The sequence below is a fragment of the Lucilia cuprina genome, chromosome 2 (genome assembly GCF_022045245.1).
Source record: "Lucilia cuprina isolate Lc7/37 chromosome 2, ASM2204524v1, whole genome shotgun sequence".
NCBI lineage: Eukaryota > Metazoa > Arthropoda > Insecta > Diptera > Calliphoridae > Lucilia > Lucilia cuprina.
In genome coordinates this window covers 6,212,139-6,235,628 of record NC_060950.1, presented here as the reverse complement: position 1 = coordinate 6,235,628, position 23,490 = coordinate 6,212,139, and the positions used below count along the sequence as shown (strand labels likewise).

Sequence of the window (23,490 nt, the reverse complement as noted above, 5' to 3'; positions counted from 1 at the left end):
CAACAGATACAACAGAGACTTTCAGATGACATAACAGTTGCAGCTCCAAATATGTTTCAGCGATATTAAATTGTAACAAAAAGAGTACTTCTTTAGGTTTTTCTATATATTACTTTCCGCTAGATTATAAACTGACTATAAACTAGACTATAGCCCTAGTCGAATAAGATCAAAGTAGTTTATAAACTAGACTATAGACTATAATATAGTCTAAACTATTGACTAATCAATAGACTAGACTATGACTTGACTAACGACTTTAGACTAAACAATAGAACAGACCATAGACTTGACTATAGGCTAGAATCGAAATTACACAATAGAATAGACTATAAACTAGTCTATAGACTTGATTATAGACTAGACTATAGACTAAACAACAAACTAGACTATAGTCTAGACTATAGACTAGAATCGAGACTAGACAATAGAATAGACTTGACTAAGGACTACCCTTTAGACTACAGAGTAGACTAGACTTTAGACTAGACCATATACTATATTAAAGACTATACTATAGAGTAGACAATAGACTAGACTATAGACTATACTATAGACTATACTAAGGACTAGACTATAGACTATACTATAGACTAGACTATAGACTATACTATAGACTATAATATAGACTAGACTGTAGACTATACTATAGACTAGACTAGACTAGACTATAGACTAGACTAATGACTAGACTATAGACTAGACTATAGACTAGACTATAGACTAGACTATAGACTAGACTATAGACTAGACTATAGACTAGACTATAGACTAGACTATAGACTAGACTATAGACTAGACTATAGACTAGACTAGACTATAGACTAGACTAAAGTCTAGACTATAGACTAGACTATAGACTAGACTATAGACTAGACTATAGACTAGACTATAGACTAGACTGTAGACTAGACTATAGACTAGACTATAGACCAGACTATAAACAAGACTATAGCTAAGACTATAGACTAGCCTATAGACTAGACTATAGACTAGCCTATAGACTAGACTATAGACTAGACTATAGACTAGCCTATAGACTAGACTATAGACTAGCCTATAGACTAGACTATAGACTAGACTATAAACTAGACTATAGACTAGCCTATAGACTAGACTATAAACTAGACTATAAACTAGACTATAGACTAGACTAAACTATAGACTGGACTAGAGACTAGACTATAGACTAGACTATAGACTAGACTGTAGACTAGACTACAGATTAGACTATAGACTAGACTAAAGACTAGATTATAGACTGGACTATAGACAAGATTATATTCTACACTATAGACTAGACTATAGGCTACACTATAGTCTAGTCTATAGACTCGATTATAGACTAGACTATAGATTAGACTAGAGATTCTACAATAGCCTAGAATATAGACTAGACTAAAGACTGGGCTATAGACTAGACTACATACTACAATATAGACTAGACTCGACTAAAGACTAGACTATAGACTAGAGTCGAGAATAAACAATAGAAAAAACTTGACTATAGACTAGACTATTAACCAAACTATAGATTAGCCTATAGACTGAACTATAGACTAGTCAATAGTCTAGACTATATACAAGACTATAGACTAGACTAAAGCCTATACTAGACTAAAGACTATACTATAGGCTATGGACTAGCCTAAGACTGGGCTATATACATTTTAGACTGTACTATGCACTAGACCGGACTGTAAACTAGTCTGTATACTAAACCCTAGACCAGATTAAAACGTAGACTAGATCATAAACTAGAATACACACTGCTTTTTTGACTACTATGTAGACTATTTACCAAAAGTTTGTTAGTTAGAAAAAGTATCGAATACTGGGGAATTTTACGATATTGAAAAGAACCAAATACTATAACGCTTTCGTGACTGTCAGTACATTCTCGATTTCCTAGTTTTTAGCTTATGCTGTCGTCATACTGTTGCATTCAAACGTTTTGAAATTGTTGCTTAAGTAACCGCCCATTGGGCCGGCCTAGTTAAGTTTGAAAAACAATCTTGATGGAGTAATTGCCTCCAAATTTTTTTTTGGCTGAGCCGAGCGATTACATGAGCCATCTCTGTAGTGTTTAAACGATTAACGCTTTAACATATTTTAAGATTTGTATGATAAAATTTGCTCCGAAATCACGAAACGAATTACAATTGTTTAATCTTGCTAGCGTATTTAATTAATAAAAATTCTGATATTTTTTTATATAAATAAACGTTTTCTTTTATTTTAATATTATAAAATAGATAAATTAAATATTAAATTTTATTTTTTATTTTTAAAATAACAGTTATTCTAACAGCATAAATTACATTAAAAAAACAGTTGAAACAGAGGAGAAAAAAATCAATACAAATGAATTTAATTCTAGAGATGAAAGAGTGAGAGTAGGGCGGATGGAGACGATAGATTAACGTTAATTATAAATGCAATTTCTAAATATAATACAATTAATAATAACGAAAAAAAACTTAACACAAAACAAACAAAAGTGTGCCTATTTTCAAGTAAGTGCAAAATATAATAAGGATCAACATAAAACCACAATAAATTAAAAATTATTTTCAATTATTTTTTCTTTGTTTTTGTTTATATAAGAAAAAAAAGCACAAGAAAAGTTAGTTTTATAGAAACTAAGAACTACATTATTTAAAAAAAAACATACACTAAACTAAATAAATAATTAAATTAAATATAATATATAATATTAAAAAAACAAAAGCAAGGCTCAACATTTCTTTAATGAAATGTGAAAAACTTTCTTTCATACACAGATGAAAATATTTTTTAAATTAAGTACTAGATAATGGCAAATAAAGAGAGAGTGAGAGAGAGATAGGAGAGCAAACTAACTGCCTATTTATTGTGATTTTTCCAATTCAGTACGCAATTTCATGATTTCTTCACGACGTGAATGTAATACTTTTTTAGCATTTTCATATTTTTCCTTAACAGTTTTAAGTTCCTTCTTCAACGACTCGCATTGATTCTGTAATTAAAGAGCACAATTTATAAGATTTTTTTTTAAATTTCTTTTTTTAGCTTTTTAACTTACATTTAATACTTTATATTGAGCAGCATCTAGTGCCGACAAAGAATTACCATCGGAATTTTCTTTTTGTGCCACCTTTTCTTCCAGCTCTTTGATGACATTGTAACGATAACGACAAATATTTTTCAAATCATTATATTTGCCCTGTAACTTTTGTATAGAATTACTAAGATCATCATCCGTTTGTATTTCAACATCGGCCACTACCTTCGGTAAGACTGGAGTGCTGGTTTGTTGTTCAGCTGCCAAGGCAGCATTTGCTGCCACATGTTGTGACTTGGCTGTAGCATGAGCAGCTGCTGCAATAGCTTTTTCAGCTTTGGCGGTTTGTTCGTATAGTTTATTTTTATAACGTTTAATTTCGATGCGATGTTTATCTTGTTCCTCTTGAAAACGTTTCATTAATGCAGCATTTTCATCTTTCAAAGGATGATTTTTCAATTCCATACTTAAAGCTGTAACTTGACTGTTTTTAATGAAAAGATTACGTTCACACTCTTTAAGTTTGCGATCGAGCTCAATGCAATTGCAGCTGGTATCTAGAAAAATGTTAAACAAGTTAATTTCTATTTTATAACTCGCATCTACTAATAGCTATTTTCAACCTACCTACTGGTTCTGTCATAGTTTCTTTATCATGCGCAGCTCCCCAATATGATTGTCTTCTTCGCTCGTCATGTGTGCTTATACGACGATTTTTTCTCTCTGCTGTTGTTGAATTCTTTTGCTGCATGGCACTTAGCTTTTCCTCTATACTTACGTTGGCCTTAAAGTCACTGCCCATAACACCACCCATACGTTCTAGACTTCTACGTCCTTTGGGAGAGTATGATGTATTCGAATCCATTGATGTATTTGCTGTTGCATCAATTGCTTGACGTTGCAAATCTTGTTCGAAATTTCGTACAGTTATTTCTCTAAGTTTGTCTTCCAACGCAAGTTTTTCACTTTGCAGCGTTTCAATGTTTTGGGAAAGTTTATGATTTTCATCGGTTAAAGTTTGTTGCTGAGTTTCCTGAAAGAGAAATGATAGGTTGTTAATGGGAAAGAAAGAATTAAAATAACTAGAACAGAACCAGAACTGAACTAGAATGAACTAGAACTGAACTAAAACTGAACTAGTACTGAACTAGAACTGAACTAGAACTGAACTAGAACTGAACTAGAACTGAACTAGAACTGAACTAGAACTGAACTAGAACTGAACTAGAACTGAACTAGAACTGAACTAGAACTGAACTAGAACTGAACTAGAACTGAACTAGAACTGAACTAGAATTGAACTAGAACTGAACTAGAACTGAACTGGAGCTGAATTTGAACTGAACTAGAGTTGAATTTGAACTGAACTATAAAAGATCTAGAACTGAACTTAAAAAGAACTAGAAAAACTCACCATCTCAACTTTAAGCAGATTAAAGCTTTCTGCTTGTTTCTGCAACAACTGCTTATGATGTTCAACCTTATCACGCAAAGTCAAACTACAACGACCAGCTTCTTCTACGGTTTCCTTCATCTTAAGCTGTAATTCGCTATGCTGAACTTTAAGCAAGTTGAGCTCTTCTTGCACGCCATTAAATCGGATTAATTTCTCCTGCAACCCTTTAAGTTGTTCTACCAGTTGTTGATTGAGTTGTTCCATTTGAGTATTTGTGCTTTGCAGGGACTCATACTTGAGTTTAAGCTCATCCAAAGAACTCTTAAGCTCCTGATTGTTACGTTGCAAAGAAGATTGTTCACCTTGAAGTGTTTGATTCAAGTGTGATAATTTCGTTTGCAACATTTCTTTTTCGTTGAGATGTTTATCAAGTTGTAAATTGAGTTTTTCAATTTCGCACGATAGATTCTCGATCGTTGAGACATAAGTTTCTTGTTGTGAGGTCAGTTGTTGAATTTCCTGTTGAAGTTTTTGATTTGTTGCAGTTGTAGAGGTGAGAGCTATTTCTACTTCTTCATGTTCCTGTAGAAGTTTTTCATATGACTGTGCTTTGCTGCGTACTTCGTGTAATTGTTGATGTAGTGTTTCGATTTTTCCTTGAAGAGTTTCTTCTTTCTCTTTGTATTGTTTATTTTGTTGTTCGTATTGCTGGAGAGTAAGCTGTAGTTGATCTCTTTCTTCTTGTAGACTATTGAGAGCACCAGATTGAGCTGATTTTAATATATTAAGTGTAGCTTCTAATTTGTTTTTATCATCGTTTAGCTTTTGATAATTTAAAAGTTTTTCTTGTAGATTTTGTTGCTCTTCCTGAAGTTTAGCCAAGGATTGTTTAGTGCTCTGAAGCTCATTTTGTAGTTGGGTGTTTTCATTCAATTGCTGTTGTTGCTCTTCTTTGGAACTGCTTAAAGCAACTTGTAAATCTTGAATGTTTTGTTGCAATTGTTGATTTTGTTGCTGCGAGGTTTGATAGTTATTTTCTAGATTATTAAACTGTTGCTGCTTTTCTTCCATGGCCTTCGATAGAGCAAGTTTGAAAGTCTCTAGTTCTTGTTGCAAATTATTGTGTTGCTGCTGAGCTTTTTCCAAATTAAGCTGCTGTTCTTGCTTTTCTTGTTGTATTTTTGTGAGCTGCTCTTTAAGTGCAACCAAGTCTTCTTTAAGCTGCAGACTCTCATGTTTGTGTTTCTCCATTTCCATTTGTTGCTCTTGTTTCTCTTCGTTGACCTGGCATAAAATTTCCTTAAGGGATTGTAGTTCTTGGTGAAGATTAACATTATCTTGTTTGGATTTTTCTAAATTTCTTTCAGTCTCTTCTAATTGCTGTTGTTTTTCTTCGATGCACTTCGAAAGAGTATCTTTGTGGTATTGAAGATCTTGTTGCTTTTGAGTATTTTCTATTACTTTTTCTTCTAGTTGATTTTGGGCAATTTCCAACTTTTCGGTGGTCAATCGTAGATTCTGTATAAGTTCAGCTTTTTCCTTAATCATTTGTTCTAATAACTCTTCAGCCTTTTCTTTTTCTTTGAGACATTTTAATTGTTCCTCTAGGGTAGTTTTCTCCTCTTGCAGCAGCAAACATTGTTCGTTTAGAGATTTTCTTTCTTCTGCTAGTTCACTTAGCTGGGATTTCTGCTGTACTTGATCAGTTTTAAGTAAATTATAGTCACTCGAAACCTGCTGGAGTTTCTCTTCCAGGGTACACTTTTCGATTTGCAATTCCGATTGGGACTTAACCAATTCAGACAAGTTTTCATTGATTGCAGCTTCTCGCTCTTTAAGAGTTTCAATTTCTTTAAGTGTTTCAGTTTCTTTTTCCTGCAATTGCCTCAAGGTTTCTTTTAACTGAGAGCACTCATTTTCAAGAGACTTCTTTTCCTCCTCCACTGATGTCATGTGGGCGAGTTTGTTCTGTAAGGACTGTATTAACTCTTCTCGATTTGTATCTTCACTACAGAATTCTTGTATTTGCTCTTCAGCCTTAAGAAGTTTAGCTTGTATTTGTGAATACTCCTGTTTTAGGTTTTCGAAATCTTTAGTCAAATTCAATTTTTCTTCCTCCAAAGCTGCCAAATGATTCAGTTTACTTTGTAATGTTTGTATTTGTTCTTCACGTTTGGCATCTTCTTTGCAGAATTCTTGTATTTGCAATTCAGCCTTTTGGAGTTTGTCTTGAAGTTCTGTATATTCCCCATTAAGTTTTTCCATTTTATCATTTAACTGTTGATTTTTATCATGCAGTTGAGGTATACAATTAAGATCTTCCTCGAGATCTTTTATTTGAGTTTCTAAGGAAGCATTTTCTCTGGCCACAGTTTCATGCAAATGTTTGGCATCATTTAGAAGTTCTTCTAAGGATTCGATTTTTGAATCTAAAAGTGCAATTTCTTCGTATTGAGTACGATTTTCTTCTTTTAGATTCTCCAGTTGCATTTCTACAGTGCTTAGTTGCTGCTGAAGATTTTGTTTTTCTTCCTCCAGTCTTGTTCTATCTTGTTTAATAGTTTCTATATCTTCAGGCATTTCTACATCTTCTTGTGCTTCCTCTACCAGTTGTTCTTCTCTATCTTCGACTTTATCACATACATTTTCGAGATTTTCTTTAACTGTTTCATTGTTTTCAATATCCACTACATTTTCCTGTTTAATTTCTTGTTTCAATTTCTCTGGAGTTGCAATTGTTTGCTGTTTTAGATCTTCTACTTGTTGTCGTAAACTTTTAATGGTTTCTTCATATTCCTCTTTTCTCTCCTCCCATTCTTTGTTGTACTTTTTCATATTGTCTCTGTACTCGCTGGCACTTAGTTCCAATTTTTGCAAAATTTCCAACTGCAATTGATTGTTTTTTTCCTTAAATTCCTTTTCTTGTGTTTCTAGCTGTTCTCGTGCCGTTTCCAAATCAGCCTCCATATCAAGATAACGCTGTGTTAGTTCTTCTAGAGTTTTGGTTTGTGAATCAAACGATTCCAACAGTTCTTGTTCTCTTCGCTTTAATTGCTCCAACTCATTGAGTTTATCTTCGGTTAAAGCTTTTACCTCAACACCAGGAGCAGTGGTATTCATAAGCATATTAAAGGAACCATTTAGGGTACAATTCACCTTTTCCTGCAGTTCTTCGCAAATAATGGTGATATCAGCCTTTTCTTTTTCCAGTGTCTCTATCTGCTGTTGATAAGTTTTGCAAGCACAATTCTCCACAAATATAGATTTTTCCAACAATTCAGCGGATAGTTGTGTTATCTGCTCTCGCATTTCACTGAAGGCTCTTTCGGTACTTTCCAATAGAGATTTATTGCTTAAACGTTCCTGTTCGTTGATGGCTTTCAGCTGTACGATTTCTTTTTTGAGTTTTTCTATATATTCGGTCATATTTTCACAACCATTTGTAACGCTAGTATCACATTCCATTTCACAGGACTTATCATCATTATCTTCTGCTGCTTCGCCACTCAATTCCACAATATGGAAAGAATGATGTTTAAAGGAACCTTGTAAGTGTATATTTTCGATTTCCATATCGAATTCTTTTTGTGATTTACGCACACCCATAATATTTTTCAAATACATTTTATAGCTGTTGGGTGTGGAGTTTTTAGAGGCGGATCTAAAGACTTTTGTTTTACCTTTTGTGTGTTCGAGTTCGATTTCAGTCAATGATTCAGAAAGTTCACAGAATTTCCTGAGTAAATCTTGGGATTGAGGATATTCTTCGTAATCTTCTTCCTCTTCTACACATACACCGGAACTGCGCATTGAGGAACTGCGTCCTGGCGAGGGTGTTTTAAGTTGATTTTTCTTTTCGCTTGTTAACACCTTTTCCAATTGCGATTTTAACTCCTGGATTTCAGCTTCTGCCCTGCAAACATCTTCGTTCTTATCTTCATATTCCTGGAGCTTTTCTAGCAACTTGGTGTTTTCATTCTTAAGAGATTCACTGTCTTGTAAATTATCCATTAATTGATTGGATAAGTCATCGTATTCTTTTTGTAAATCTTCAAATTGTGTTTGTATTTCCTGCAATTGCTTTCTAAGCTGTTCATTTTCTTGTTGTATCTTAGAGGTTTCAGCTGTATATTCTTCATTGGCAGTCTTATTCTCTTTAGCGGTTTCTTCGTATTTCTCATTGCTCTCCAGTAATCTTTGCTGGGCATCTTGTACTTTCTTTTTCAAATCTTCTATCTCGGTTTGTAGTTCCACATTATCTTGCTCTAAACGTTGACAGTCGGCTAGCGATTGTCCTTTAGTGTTCTCTAGCTGTTCGTATTGATTTTGCAATTCTTCATATTTTGTTTGTATGCTGGCATACTGTTTCTCAATATCATTAATGGTTTGTTGTTGTTCTTGCCAAGACAATTCGAGTTTGGTGAATTTTTCCTCTAGCACCACCATTTCTTCTCTAGCCACTTCCACCTGTCTATTTAGGGCCATACATTCGTCATGTTTTGATGAATTTTCACTACTCAATTGTTCATAATCTCGTTGCACGTTTTGCAATTTCTCACGCAAATGTTGCACGTCCTTTAACAGCTTTTCACATTCAGCCTTTTCTTTCTCCTGCAATTCTTCCAATTGTACAATTCTTAATTTGTTGCTGTCGTTTTCTTTTTCAATTTCCACATAATTTAACTTTAGTTTCTCATATTCCAAAGTTAATTTCTCAAATTCCAAAGAAACTTTTTTATTATCTTCCAGTAGTCTTTGTAAATCTTCACATTTAACACAAACTTTACCATCTACATTGGACGCATCACCTTCAATTTGTGATTTTTGCAATAATTCTTCTTTAGAGTTTTGTAAACGTTCTGCTGTGATCGTATTTAGAGATTTCTCTAATTTACAAATTTCCTTCTCTTTATCGTCAAGAGCCTCTAGCAGTTCGTTTTCTCTGAGTTTTGATTTGTTCTTATGACGTTGAAATTCAAATTCTAAATTAACTGCTTCACGATTTTCCATTTCCAACTTTTCGTTGGTCTTCTTTAGTTCAGCCAATTCGGCTTCATATTTGGCGATTTTCTGGTTGGCTTCTTTATTGGAATTTGTTAATTTACTCAATTGTATTTGCAGTTCATCACATCTGTAAAGATGAGAAAGAGAATTAATAAATTGTTTAAAGGGAAGAGAGTTTGATAATAAATTTTCGAATTTTATTTTATTTTCAAGAAAAAAGCTTTTTATAAAAAATTTTACATCAAAATGTTCATTTTATAGAAAGTACATTAAGAAATGTAAGTTCTACTAAGACAAATTGGCTTTAATGTGGTGGACTTATTTCAATGCTCTTTTTGAAACCTATTTTAGATATGAGGAGTTGCTTAAATCAGAAGGGTTCTTAGGGCACGTCATCAATGTATATTGGACACATTGGAAGGTTATAAACAACCATCGGACTGATCGGCTTGATTGCATACAGAACACAGAATATGTCGGAAACTTTGAAAAGCTGATTCCAGATAGAATGTCTTGGTCAAGCGGAACATAAGACCAAAAACCAGTAGAAATACGTTGCTACACCATGACTCTAAATTGGGGCACAAAGTGGGCCTGGGGTTCTATATTAAAGACCCAGAAACAACAATATACCATCGTTTAACTAATTATAACAAAAGCTTCCAGAACGTTCCCATGAAAATTGGATCTCCGCTCCGGAACGACCCGATTCACAATCGGCCAAAGATTGTCAACTCAGCAACAGCTGTATCAACCGGAAGTTTTCTCCCAAGGAAAGAATATCCAGTTACAGCCAACATGGTACAACAACAAAAGATTCCAGAAAGCAAAAGTATGAGCAATAACGGAATGTGTAGATTGTGACAGGGCTTAATATATTTACTGACAGCCAGAAGGCAATAAGGGCATTTAAGAGTTTATTAAATTTACAATTAAATCTAAGACCGTACTGAATTGTAAGAAAGCTTTAACTGAATACTCTGTTTACATTATATGAGTAACAGGCTACTTGAGAGTAGTCGGTAACGAAAGGGCGAATGTAATAACTTTAAAAAGAAGAGAGATCGAGGTAGTTAACCTGACGAACACAAAACCATTCGACGCAAACAAAACTGAATAAAAAATACGGATGAGAGAATCCCATAGGTCTCTCTCTTCCGTCCGTCCGTCCGTAGCCCCCATACAACCGTACCTCCCCCTTCAAAAATTGACTTGTAACCATTTGTATCGCACTGAAACTCAACAAAGCAAACTGTTATTTTAAATTATACCCTTTTCCCGAATTTAATGAGGGTCGGCCCATGTTTGACCAATATTCTACATAAAGCCTCATTTAGAAAATTTTGTTTTTTTAATCAATAAATTGCATAAATACTTTGGAATCAAGGTGAAATTCAACATAAAAGTTTCTTTATGAAAAATACATAAAAATTTTTAAAACATACTCATGGTGTAGGGTATTATATGGTCGGCTATGCCTATTATGAGATGCACATATGTTAAAAATTTTCAGGTTTATTTAAGTACAATATTTAAATAAATATACATGCATAACCATAAAAAACTAGTAGATTGCATGAGAAAAGCATTTACCCACTTATAGTTATCAACACCTAAGATAACAGTTAAAATAACAAAAAAACCTACACTCATAAAAAATGCTTACTACTAATAAAGCAACACTAACAACACATTAATTACAAAATTTATTTAAACGCTACAAATACTTAAGATAAAATTTCGTGATAAAAATTTTAGATTTTTTTCTTTATTTTCTGCTAAAAGATAATAATCATGCAACTATCACACAAGAATATTCATATTCACATCATTCGGTATAGTCGGAAGTTAAACATACATATGTTCAAGGCACGAACCCTAGAGACAATAAGTAGACAATATTTGTTTGCCCGAGTTTTTTTCTTGTTTGTCTTAACAAAATTTCTACAGAAAACTCATTAGATAAAATATTACAAACAAACAAATAATATAATTAAAGCAAAAAATAAAAAAACCCACTCAGTAAGTTAGCCGAAAGATTAAATCAAAAGAAATTATATATCTAACTAAAACACACTGCAACTGGCAACACTTGTCCAGATTATTATATATTTGTATAAAACACAAAGTACATAAAAGACAAAATAAAAACAGATTTGTGGCACAAATTTGTTGGTTTTTTTATTTATCCACTATTCCAGTTCGAAAATTACTTAACGAAATGTTATGTTACAGCGTGTGTTGTTGTTGCTTTTTATTTTATTTCTGTTTATGCGAAATAAACTAATGCACTTTAGGGGAAAATAAAATGTAAAACGAGACAAAAAAAACTAAAGAGAAAAAATTCTTTCCAAAAACAAAGTTTTATACTATAATTAGATATTGCATTTTGTCTTGCCCTTTTCGCTTTTGCCTTTTTTTGAATAATGATGAGCTTGATAATCTTGGCTACAATAAAAAAAAAAAACAGATTTTCGTTTTGCATGAAGTTTTTGTGTTCATGTCATAGATGTCTTTGTTACAGTGGAACTGGTAAAGTTAAATTGGTAATGTTATCGAATTGTCAGCAAACTGTTGGGAACACTTGGAAATTTTTTCAGTTAATGGAATGACTTTTTTTAATGTATTTTCTACTTTAAATCATAATACTGAAGACTTTCCAATTTGACAACAGGCTTTTGTAGATCAATTTATTTGTAATAATTAATTAATGATTCCTGGTAATTTTAGAAAAAAAAACTTCTATATATAATATCGACATTGTGGCCTCCGGTAGGTTAGTGTTCTACCACCACCTAATGCACTTACAGAGCACGGCATACCTGATAGACGCGTTGGTGTTGTATTCCGTATTTGATAAAAAAACAAACTAACTAACTGTCTATCTATCTATATATTTTCCTATCTATCTATCTATCTAGCTATCTATCTATCTATCTATCTATCTATCTATCTATCTATATATTTTTCTACCTATTTATCTATCTATCTATCAATCAACCAATCAATATATCTATCTATCTATCTATCTATCTATCTATCTATCTATTTATCTATCTATCTATCTATCTATCTATCTATCTATCTATCTATCTGTCTATACTTTTTTCGCGGCATATTTAAAAATTTTCTTTTCCTGCCCCGTTAAGAGTAAAGGTTGTCGAGATATTTGTTAAATGTTTCGAACAAGAGATCATTATTTTTAAACAAACTACATTTTTTATAAAATTAATTTAATTATTTATAAAACATTAGATGTTTTTTTTAAATAAATATGATTAATGATATATTGTGTGAATAGTGTTAAGCTTTAACAGTGTCGTTCCCACATAACCGGCGTGGTTAACCTTATTATAATTAAAAGTTGGTGAATTATAAAGTTGAACTTTTACATTTAGTGTAAAAATGTTTGTTTCTTTTTTTAAACAATTGTAAATTATAATTTATTTTTTTTTATTTATCTTTTGGTCCACATATAGCTTTCGTGCCAAAATAACTAATGCACATTTAAGGTCACGAATAAACCAATTAAATTTTGTATAACTTGCTTAAAAGTGAAGCCTACCCTACACCCACTAAATTGGTGTAGGGCATAAAAATAAATAGTTAATAGGAAACAGACTTTTATGAATATAAATTCCAACCAAAATAAATTTCTCTAAAACGCCTTAAGATCACTTAAAATGAAACTAAAAAAAACATACAAATAATCAATATAACCTGTTATCAACCTTAATAAATATTCATTTATACAAATTTTATCGCAAAAATTTTCTTCCAATTGTTTTTTATATCACACTTAATTTTATATGATTTTTTTTGTTGCTACTGCTCCACGGTATAAACAACAATAATAACAACAAATACTTTGAGCATTTAATTTAAAAAAAAGAATAAATAATAAATATATTTATATATGAATAATTATATACACACATGGGAATATAAAATACAATTATTGGTTTATACTTTTCTACACTTCTTCACTTCAGTTCAGATAACACAGCTCTTGTAGTTTTCTTAAAAACGTAATAAGTTTATGGATTTTTTTATAAATATATATATTTTTTTAACTTGATTTATGTTAATTAGATAAAACAATCGTAATATATTTTATAAAAATACAATTTATACCTATGAACATGGGTAATTTGAGTATGAGAAGCGGATATTTGAAATGTGAAAAATTTGAACTGTTAACTCAAGCAGAAATGACAGCTATAGATAGAGGAAGAGGGTCGGTCGATTGATCGTTAGTTAGGTTTCTGTTGCGTTTAACAACGTTATTTTACCTTTTTTCATTTATAATGTGAATATTTACTACATACAGGTAGTCACAGTTTGTTAGTCCGTCTGTCTGTCCGTCAGTCATAATATAAACTTTAAAGCACACAATTTAATTTAAGTTTTAAGTGTGTGAGTTTGTTTTTGCCACCTTTTTTTGCCTCTCTTCGATAACAATAATTGTGTGGTTGTTATTGTTGTTTCGAACGAAACCCTCTCCACCCTCTATTTAATAGGTTGCAACAACAAACCTATTGACGTAATTTGGAGGTTTAGTGAGTTTTTTTATTAAACAAATCTTTAAAACTCACCAATTCATGTAGAGTACATAACATTTAATTTCACTTAAATTTACTTCCTAAACCCCTTTTTATTAGTTGATTGTTAAATTTCGCACATATTTTTCTTTTTTTTACGAACAACTATCGAATATTCGCAATATTAGTTGATAAGAATAAAAGTTAACTATTTGTGTTAAAGTTTAAATTATATTAAGAAATGATAACAGCAGCTATTGTTTGTGTGTGTATATGTAGAACAAATCGTTAGATTTTAAATAATTTTATAATAACAAATAACTTATTTGAGATTTAAGCACTAACAACGAGACGAAAACGAAACAACCGACAACCCGACCAAAATCATTTAAACTGTTTTCGTAGACTGACTACCAACAGGCAGTAAGTTGAGCCATATACTAGCGCAACTGGCAAAACAAAAGCCCACTATACAAACAAGTTAGAGAATTATATTCGGCAATGGCGAATATTATATACCCTAGTGTTTTTAAAAACAAAGAATAAAAAACTATAAACAGTTCTGTGCTCGATACTATAGCTTAATCTGTAGTGTTAGTAGACGATAAACTTGTGTATAGACCGGAAGTACACCCTATAGTTTATAGTCTGTACTACAGAATTGTCTATAGTCTGTCCTATAATCTAGTCAATAGTTTGGACTAAAACCTAATTATTAGTCTGGACTACATCCAAGTCTATAGTCGGGAATATAGTCAATAGTCTGGATTATAATCTAACCTAGTCTATAGTCTGGACTACAGCCAAGTCTATAGTCAGTCGTAATGATAAGTCAATAGTGTAGTCAATAATAAGGGTCATAATCTAACCTAGTCTATAGGCTGGACTACAGCCAATTATAGAGTCACACAACAACATAGTCCATAATCTGGACTACAATCAGATCTACATCCTACTAGGCTGTAGTCCAGATTTAAAACTATTCTAGTCTATAGTCTATACTATAATCTAATACAAGTTCAGAATATAGACTTTAGTCCAAAATTCTTTATTTTTAAACCGATTTCATTAATGTTATATCGCAAAACTCTGAAATAGTACAATAGCAAACCTAAATGATCTTTGCAAAATTGTTACAAACCTAATAACAAACTTTTATATGCGCTTCCCACAAAGGTGAAGAGTACCAACAAAATGAGTATATTTCTTCTGCTATAGTGAGTGTAGTGCGGTGTGGTGGTTCGTATTGTTTACATTGCCGTTTTTGTCGGTTTTTGTTTTCATTTATATTTTCTTATACGCTTTTTTATCGCTATGTTTTTTTAATTTTGTTTTTGTTGTGTGCATGCATTATAATATTTGTTTGGCATTGGAGGTAGGAACCGTCATGTGAAATTTATTTTAAAGAAAGTACTATGCAAAAGAGCAAAATTCTGTGTTTGCATTTGTGGTGGGGGAAATGAAATTAATGTGGCAAAGAATTATAACGCTTTGTCTGTGCACTCTCTTAGTACACGGAGAGAAATAAAAACAATTAATTTTATTATTGATCCGTTGTTGCATGTGAGGGAGTCATGGTTTTACATACACTTCTTTTAATTTAAAATTTTTTAACAAAATTTGATGAAATTTGGTACATATTCATCTTGAGACAAACGCTTTTGAAATGATGAGACAAAATCTGAATGTTTTCGGAATGTTTCAAGAATAACAAGTAAGAAATTAAAGTCGGGAGAGGCCTATTATATAATAACCTACACCTGTTATAAAAAGAAAAAGGTGAATTAGTTTTCATAATAAAACATTTAAGTTGAATTGTACCTTGCCTCAGATATACTTAAGGCATTTATTGTTGAATAAAACTGTGGATACTTAAGTCAAATTTTGAAGGGGGCTTTTTAGACGGGCTAGGGTTAAATGATTACCCTATAATTATGAAGTTCATGAGGTTCATTAATTGTAGTATAGAACTTGGTTTTGCAACTTTTTGTCGAGATACGAGTATATTAAATATAATTATGAACTTAAAAGCCATATTCGGCGGGTTCAGTTGTATGGGGGCTAAGTGAAATAATGGACCGATGTAAACCATTTTCAACAGGCTTCGTCTACGGTATCATAGAAGATCATGTGCAAAATTTCAGTGAATTATCTTAAAAATTGCATTTTCAATAGGCTTAATACCTGGGACAATAGAAGATTATGTACCAAATTTCATTAAATTATTTTCAAAATTGCGATGGACGGAGAGACGGACGGACGGACAGACAGACGTACATAGTCAAATCGACTCAGAAAATTATTCTGAGCCGTTTGGTATACTTCAAGGTGGATATAGGATCAATATTATTGTGCGTTACAAAGTGGTGTAGAGTATAAAAATTAGCAAACTATGTTCTTAATGTTTTACTATAGCTTTATTTTTCAGAACCACCATTGGTTCCATCCATCTATCCATCTATCTATTTATCTATTTATCCAATTATCTATTTATCTATTTATCTATTTATCTATTTATCTTTTTATTTATTTACCTATTTATCTATCTATTTATTTATCAATCTATCTATCTATCTATCTATCTATCTATCTATCTATCTATCTATCTATCTATCTATCTATCTATCTATCTAACTATCTATCTATCTATCTATCTATCTATCTATCTATCTATCTATCTATCTATCTATCTATCTATATATCTAGATATATCATGTGTATGATTTCATGTGTGTTCTATTTATGTATGACCGACAGACGGAGTATAACTGGCAGTTCTAGTCTTCAAAAATTTGGAAAATATTAAAAAATTTATTTAATATTTCAACTGTAATCCAACACCAAAATAATCATATGAATAAAAAAACTAAATTTAAAAATTAATATAAAAATGTTTGGGACCATAAACAACGTGCAATGAACAATTATTAATAACAAAAAACCAAAAAAACTACTATGAAATAAAGCAACAGTTATTTAAAGCAAAGCAACAATTAAGACTTACCTTTTTTGGGTTTCACTTAAATTTTCTGTTGTAATAACAATTTCATCTTTTAATTGCAAATATTCAAGTCTTTCATTTTCCAGCACAGCATTGCGTTGACTTAAAGTTTCAACTTTTCGTTTTAAAGCCAAATCGGGTTCATGTTGAACTTCGGCTTTATTTTCCAAATTGGTAAAACTTTGTAATTCCAATAAATCATGTTCAACTTTTTCCAGCCTAAAGTGCATGACCCAACATATTAATGGGATTAAAATTAATAATGAACGAAAAATGCAATAAAACAATAACAAATGAAAATTAAAAATGTTAATTGTTAAAAAAAAAGAAATGAATGAAAGTGTTAAAAAAGGTGCAAAATTTAAAGGTCCCAACGAAAAAAAAAAATCTTAAAACTGGAAGGAAATTAGTTTAAGACTTACGTTGAACGAGCACAGGCGGTAAGTTTTGGTGTTATGCTAAAATTACGCTGTAGTTGCTGATTGCGTGGCGTATGTAGAGGTGATAGCATTTCAAAATTAACCATTTCAGCTGGTGCAAATTCTTCATCAATTTCGGGTAGATTTTCTGGTGGTAAAGGTAAACCAGCTCCAAATTTGGGAGCGGACGGAGGTTCTGTTGGAGGTCTCATTGTTATGAGCGGAGTGTTATAATAAGAAACTTTTGGGGCTTGTAAACGGGAGGTATGTGGTAAACCCGTTACAAATTGGTTACCAATTGTTGGCACTGGTAATGCTGAGGGCTGTTGACCTACTGTACTGGCATCTAAATTGGTGGATGAAGGACACCAAGTGCGACGACGTTTTTCACGATTACGTATGGAATGCAACGAATTACAAGAAATTATTTTTAAATCTTCGTCTTTAATACGTTGTTCCAATTGACGCACTTTAATTTGACTCTCATTTTTACGCTGTTCTTCCTCGAGACGAGTTTTTAACACCTTAATTTCATGCTCTAAACGTTTCATCATAGTAGCATCGGAAATAATTTCATTAACTTGAGGTTTATTTTTAATCGCTTTAGCACGCAAAGCAAAACTATAGGGAATAGTATTTGTAAATAAAAATACTTTTAAAATTTAATTAAAAAAAAACTTACTTTAGTGTAGAATGTGTTTCTTCTACTGCATTCGGTTTTATAGTACAAATAATGGCGGTCAAGGCATTACCACCCAATGATGCCTGCAGTATGCGTGTTAATTTCGAATCACGAAAACTAACATACTTATCGTCCTCATTTTCCGATAAACGTTTTATAACATTACTTAAAAACAAAAGACTTTTATTGATATGACCACCCTCTTTCAAACGTGTGCCCCGGGCTCCCGTTTGATCGGCTCTTTCGGAACCAGCTAAATCGACTAGATTTATAACACTCTGTATAACAGCATCATCTTCTTCTGTGCGATCCATTTTACGGGATTCAATTATCTGTCCATAAATAATAAAACATTTAGGTTTTAGAATTATCAAACAAAAACTAAGAGAACTTACAATACGAAATATGGCATGAGATCGACTGGAACGTTCATTCATATTTGTTTCACCCACAGTACGTTCTTTACCGCCTTTATTGAGATGATTTAATAGATCATCTTCTGAACGTATAATACATTCTTCACAATTCACACTGACGATGCCAGTTGAGGTTTCATGAATTTTTAAATCTTGATTTTTTTTATTTAATAAATCATAGATTTTTTCATTGTAAATTTCAATGTAACCAACTCTGTAATGAATAAAATAACAATGTTTTATATACATATAAAAAAATGGAAGTTATAGACGACAAGTTTAGAAATAATTTAAATATATCATCTAAATCTGATAGAGATACCTACAGTATTGTTCGAAACCTAAGCAACTTTTTTGGCATTGTATACAAAGTGCTATATTTTCTATTTTAATTGATTTATTCAAAATTATATAATTGATAATAATAACATTATAATAACAACAACAAAAGTTTAATTCCATTTCGCTGTGAGTTACAAGAAAATAATAACTGAATTATCTCCATAAATAGCTGTTCGAAACTTAAGCAACTTTTTGATGTTCTTATGAAAATCGTTGGTCCTTTTAAGTTCCAAACACTTTTATGGAATAGATTATTTACTAGTGTAGTTCGTAGTTAATCCCATGCGGATTTTAAGCCATTCGTAAGCTGCAATGTTTTCTAAAACTGCGAGTTTCGACCCAGCGTTTCAGAATGCCGAACAGCATCTCTAAGGGACTTAAGTCGGGAGATTTTGATGAACAATCAATGAGTTTGGGTTCCATTACTCGATAACTACTCTTAGATCAACTTTTCCAAAGGTTTTGGTTTATTATCATGCTGAAAATCGCAATAAAGTTTGTTGTTCTGTTCAATGTACTTAATCCAATGGTTCATTTTGTTGGCCAAAAATGTCCCAGAAAGTAAAACAATCCAATATTATTTACATTTCAACATCAGGAACAATACTGTATATATATATGCCTTTGATTTTCTCAAAAAGTGTTTTCTTTTTAAGAAATGTCGTACGGTGGGCTAAATAGAGTAAAATACAAACCTCAAAAGAAATTGACGATCTTGAGCTCTTTCGATTTCTTTAAAGATTTCCTTGGCTGCCAAAACCATAACACCGGGATTGTCATCATCACCCATCATGGTATAGGTTTTTCCTACAAAACAACAAAATTAATTACAACATTAGTCAGTCTATAGTTTTTAGTCCAATAAGTATGTATTACCCGAAGAGGTTTGACCATAAGCGAATATGGTACCATTGAATCCTTGAATGGCTGAGTGTACAATTTGTTTGGCCATTTTATCAAAGATAATTTGATTGGTGGCATCCTGATCGAAAATATGATCTAAAAATAAACCAAAAAGCAAACATGAAGACACAGAATCATATAAAAACATAAAAATTAGGTTGTGATACTATTTTTAAGTTTTATTAGAAACCAATGCAATCACAACACAACATAAACTTTATTTATAAACTGCATCCAAAATTTTTCTTATCCAACTATTTTGTAGGGGACAGACAATTAAAATTTCTCTTAGTATTTTATGATGCATTTTTACACATTAAGTGTTGTTGTTTTTTGTACAAGAAAACCGTTATAGAAACCACAAAAATATATGTATGTACGCTGCATCATGAAAACTGCATGTTATAAATAGCCAAAGATAACATAAACATACACATAAACTTTAAAATATAAGCATTGACAAATATTTCCCCTGAACTTTTTCCACTTCATTTACATTATGACCCCCTCTTTGCAACTTACCAAAATAATATGGTTCTGATTGTGAGTCAACCAATTGTATAGAATTATCCACTACACGCCAACAGTTTTGATCCTTTTCTTTACGAAAAAGTGGTCGCAATTTAATGGCCACTTGTATGGAATTCCTTCCAGACATGTTGGAATTTGTTGTTTTTTGCACTTTAACTTTTTTTGTTTATATTTCTTTAGCACACATATATGATTTTATTTGACAAAACAAAAAATTATATATTTTTTATGTTGTTTAAATTATTTCTGCTGTCATAAATATGAAATAATTTATTTTTTCTTTTGTGTTTTATTTATGATCAACAAAAAACAATGAGTTTCACAACACTAAACAGTTATTTTGAATTGAGCGGCGTGAGGCTAGTGCTCAGTGCCGACAAATATTGATAAAGGCGGTGAATGACAATAAAAATGTCAACGGCGGCTTAAAATCGTTTATAAGCCGACAATGTTTTCATTTTCATGAGAGAAGGTAGACTTGCCAGATTTGAAATTGACAAAAAACGTAAAAAGCAGTATAATGGAGTGAAAAAATTAAAATGGTATATTTTTTGTTCGTGACTTCTCTGTATACCCTGTGCTTTGGTAACTAGGGTTCTATAGTTGAAACGAAAAGTCTACTTTTCGACATTTTCCATTTAGTTAAAAGTCGACTTTTTGCATTTTAGAAAAGTCGATTTTTCGACTTTTTTCATTTAATCAAAAGTCGACTTTTAGACATTTCGACCATAAATATTTTATAAATAGTCGACTTTTTCCGACTTTTTCCGACTTTTCTCGACTTTTTCCGACTTATTGATTTTTTTGACTTTTTGACTATTTTCGACTTCTTTCGACTATTTTCCGACTTTTCGACAGACTTCTTTCGACTTTTTTGACTTTTTCGAATTTTTCCGACTATTTTAGAGCTTTTGACTTTTATTCCACTTTTTTAAAATTCTCGACTATTTTTGACTTGTTTCTACAATTTTCGAGTTTTTGTCTTTTTCCGACTTTTTACGACTTTTCGACTTTTATAGACTTACCGACCTTTTTCGACTTATCGAATTTTTTCGACTTATCGACTTTTTTCGACTTTCAGACTTTTCTTAACAAAGTCGACTTTTCAACTTTCGAATAATCAAACAATCGATTTTTTGTCGAAATAAATCGATATCGATATTTTCTTCCAAAAGAGTCGATAACTCGACTATAGTCTATGAAAAAGCCGAAAAGTCAACTATAGTCTATGATAAAGTCGAAAAGTCAACATTGTAAATAATGGTCGAAAAAGCCAAAAAGTCGATTAAGTTCGAAAAAAGTCTAAAAAAGGTCGGAAAATAGTCGAAAAGTAGAATAAAGTCGAAAGAAGACGAAAATAATCCGAAAATAGTTGAAAAGTCGTGAAATGTCGAAAATAGTCGAAATGTCGTAAAAACTCGAAAAATTACAACAAATAGAGAAAATATAAATAAAAAATATTAGAAAAGTCGAAAATAGTTAAAAAATTCTAAAAAAGTCGGAAAGAGTCGAAAAATCGACTATTTATAAAATACTAAAAATCGAAAAGTCTAAAAGTCAACTTTTAATTCAATGAAAAAAGTCAACTTTGTAAATAAAAGTCTATAATAATCGAAGAAGTTCGAAAATGTCGAAAGAAGGCGAAAAATGACTTATAACTAAATGCAAAAAGACGAAAACTCGATTTTTCATTTCAACTATAGAATCCTGATGTGGACCAGGTCTACGCGATCAATGTTTTTTGGAACCGGATGGCTGACGCCGCCGACGTTTCGAACAAAGCTCCTTTGATGTTAGCAGCCCACGGCTTGAAGGCGCGTAAATTCAAAGCATATCTGAAGCGAAGCATCTACATCGAACGTTGAGCAAAGTTCTATACCGGCCAAATTTCAATGAGCGGCTTGTTATGGAATAAAAGAAAACTAGCTTAAATGAAAACATATTGAAAACATATTAATTTTATATTGTAAAATTCCATAAATTTAGCGAAAGTGTTCTGTAAATTGTACAAAATACGGCGAAATTTTCAAGCCGTATTAAGCTGAAAAATTATCGGCGGCGGCGGCTTTGACATTTTGCTGGGCGGCTAGGCTTAGTAGGCTTAATGTTAAACAGCTGTTGTGGTCGTTTTTACACGGAAGCAGTTGTATAATTATATTTTGGCAAATAATAGTGTTGGAAAATGCTAGAAAATTTCAAAAGAAAACTTTAAAACAAGTCAATATTAACGACTTTTTGGTGAACTTCAAATATTAACACTAAACATTTGTTGATAATAAACAATTTGAATTTTATTGAGTACTTTAGAGAAATATCAATTCTATTATGTTTGTATTTTTCAAAATATAAAATTTTATAGTTAGACAATAAAAAAATTTTGTTTTCTTGGCATTACTGTACTTAGGTTAAAAATCAATAATTATATATGTGCTAAATTAGATCTACAAACTATAGATGGTGACATGTTTAGTAATATTGCTGTCACAAAGTGTATTTACAATTTTCGGCTCTTGAATCAAACATCTCATTTACTTTCCCCAATTAGAAACCGACGCAGCCAAATACTTAATTTAAAATTTAATCAAATTAGCCATATGTTGAACCCATCCAAAAATCACATATAAAAACCTTTTAATCTTAAATTTTTAACAATAACCAAAACTAGATTTTGCTGGTTTTTTAATGAGTGGCCACAATTTTAAAAAAAGAAACAAATAAAAATAAGACCACTAAAGTCATTTCTTTAACTGATAAGAGATTTTCTTATTCAATTAAAAGTGGAATATTACAAAATGATAAATTTTATATTAATCGAAAACGGCATAAACAAAAAGTGCTCATGTCCCACTATAAAACCGTTTAGACGAAGATAGTAACAGTTCGAAAAAAGCGCTTAGGATGGGAGAGTCCATGTACTAGGTGATCGTAGCAACAACAAACAGAATACATATTATGGAATGAGCAGCTTTTTATCAGTTACCATGGCAATTAATTTAATTTATAGTAATTTAAGTACTAGACGCATTAATGACATGATTATTTACAAACAAATTTACTAAAAACAAGTAAGAAAGTAAACCGGGATAGGTCGACCATATGATACCCGATCGGCAAATGATAGATAGATAGATAGATAGATAGATAGATAGATAGATAGATAGATAGATAGATAGATAGATAGATAGATAGATAGATAGATATATAGATAGATA

The 23,490-nt window shown here is 31.6% G+C and overlaps 1 protein-coding gene across 2 annotated transcripts; it reads right to left on the bottom strand.

Moving 5' to 3' along the window:
• Positions 1 to 2,242: 2,242 nt before the first annotated feature.
• LOC111681700 (centromere-associated protein E) lies at positions 2,243 to 20,545 on the bottom strand. 2 transcript variants are annotated; one of them, XM_023443587.2, is made up of 11 exons: positions 20,270 to 20,545; positions 19,721 to 19,843; positions 19,540 to 19,651; positions 18,482 to 18,716; positions 18,087 to 18,418; positions 17,408 to 18,025; positions 16,989 to 17,204; positions 4,458 to 9,570; positions 3,671 to 4,076; positions 3,065 to 3,600; positions 2,243 to 2,998 (listed from the first exon to the last, which is right to left on the bottom strand). In XM_023443587.2, the coding sequence occupies exons 1-11, from the start codon at positions 20,403 to 20,405 to the stop codon at positions 2,870 to 2,872; spliced, it is 7,956 nt and encodes a 2,651-aa protein (XP_023299355.2). In that variant the 5' UTR covers positions 20,406 to 20,545; the 3' UTR covers positions 2,243 to 2,869. The 2 variants fall into 2 exon arrangements, with proteins under 2 accessions (XP_023299355.2, XP_046802392.1); XM_046946436.1 differs by lacking the exon at positions 16,989 to 17,204 and having other exon boundaries at positions 20,270 to 20,543.
• Between the last annotated feature and the right edge of the window lie 2,945 nt (positions 20,546 to 23,490).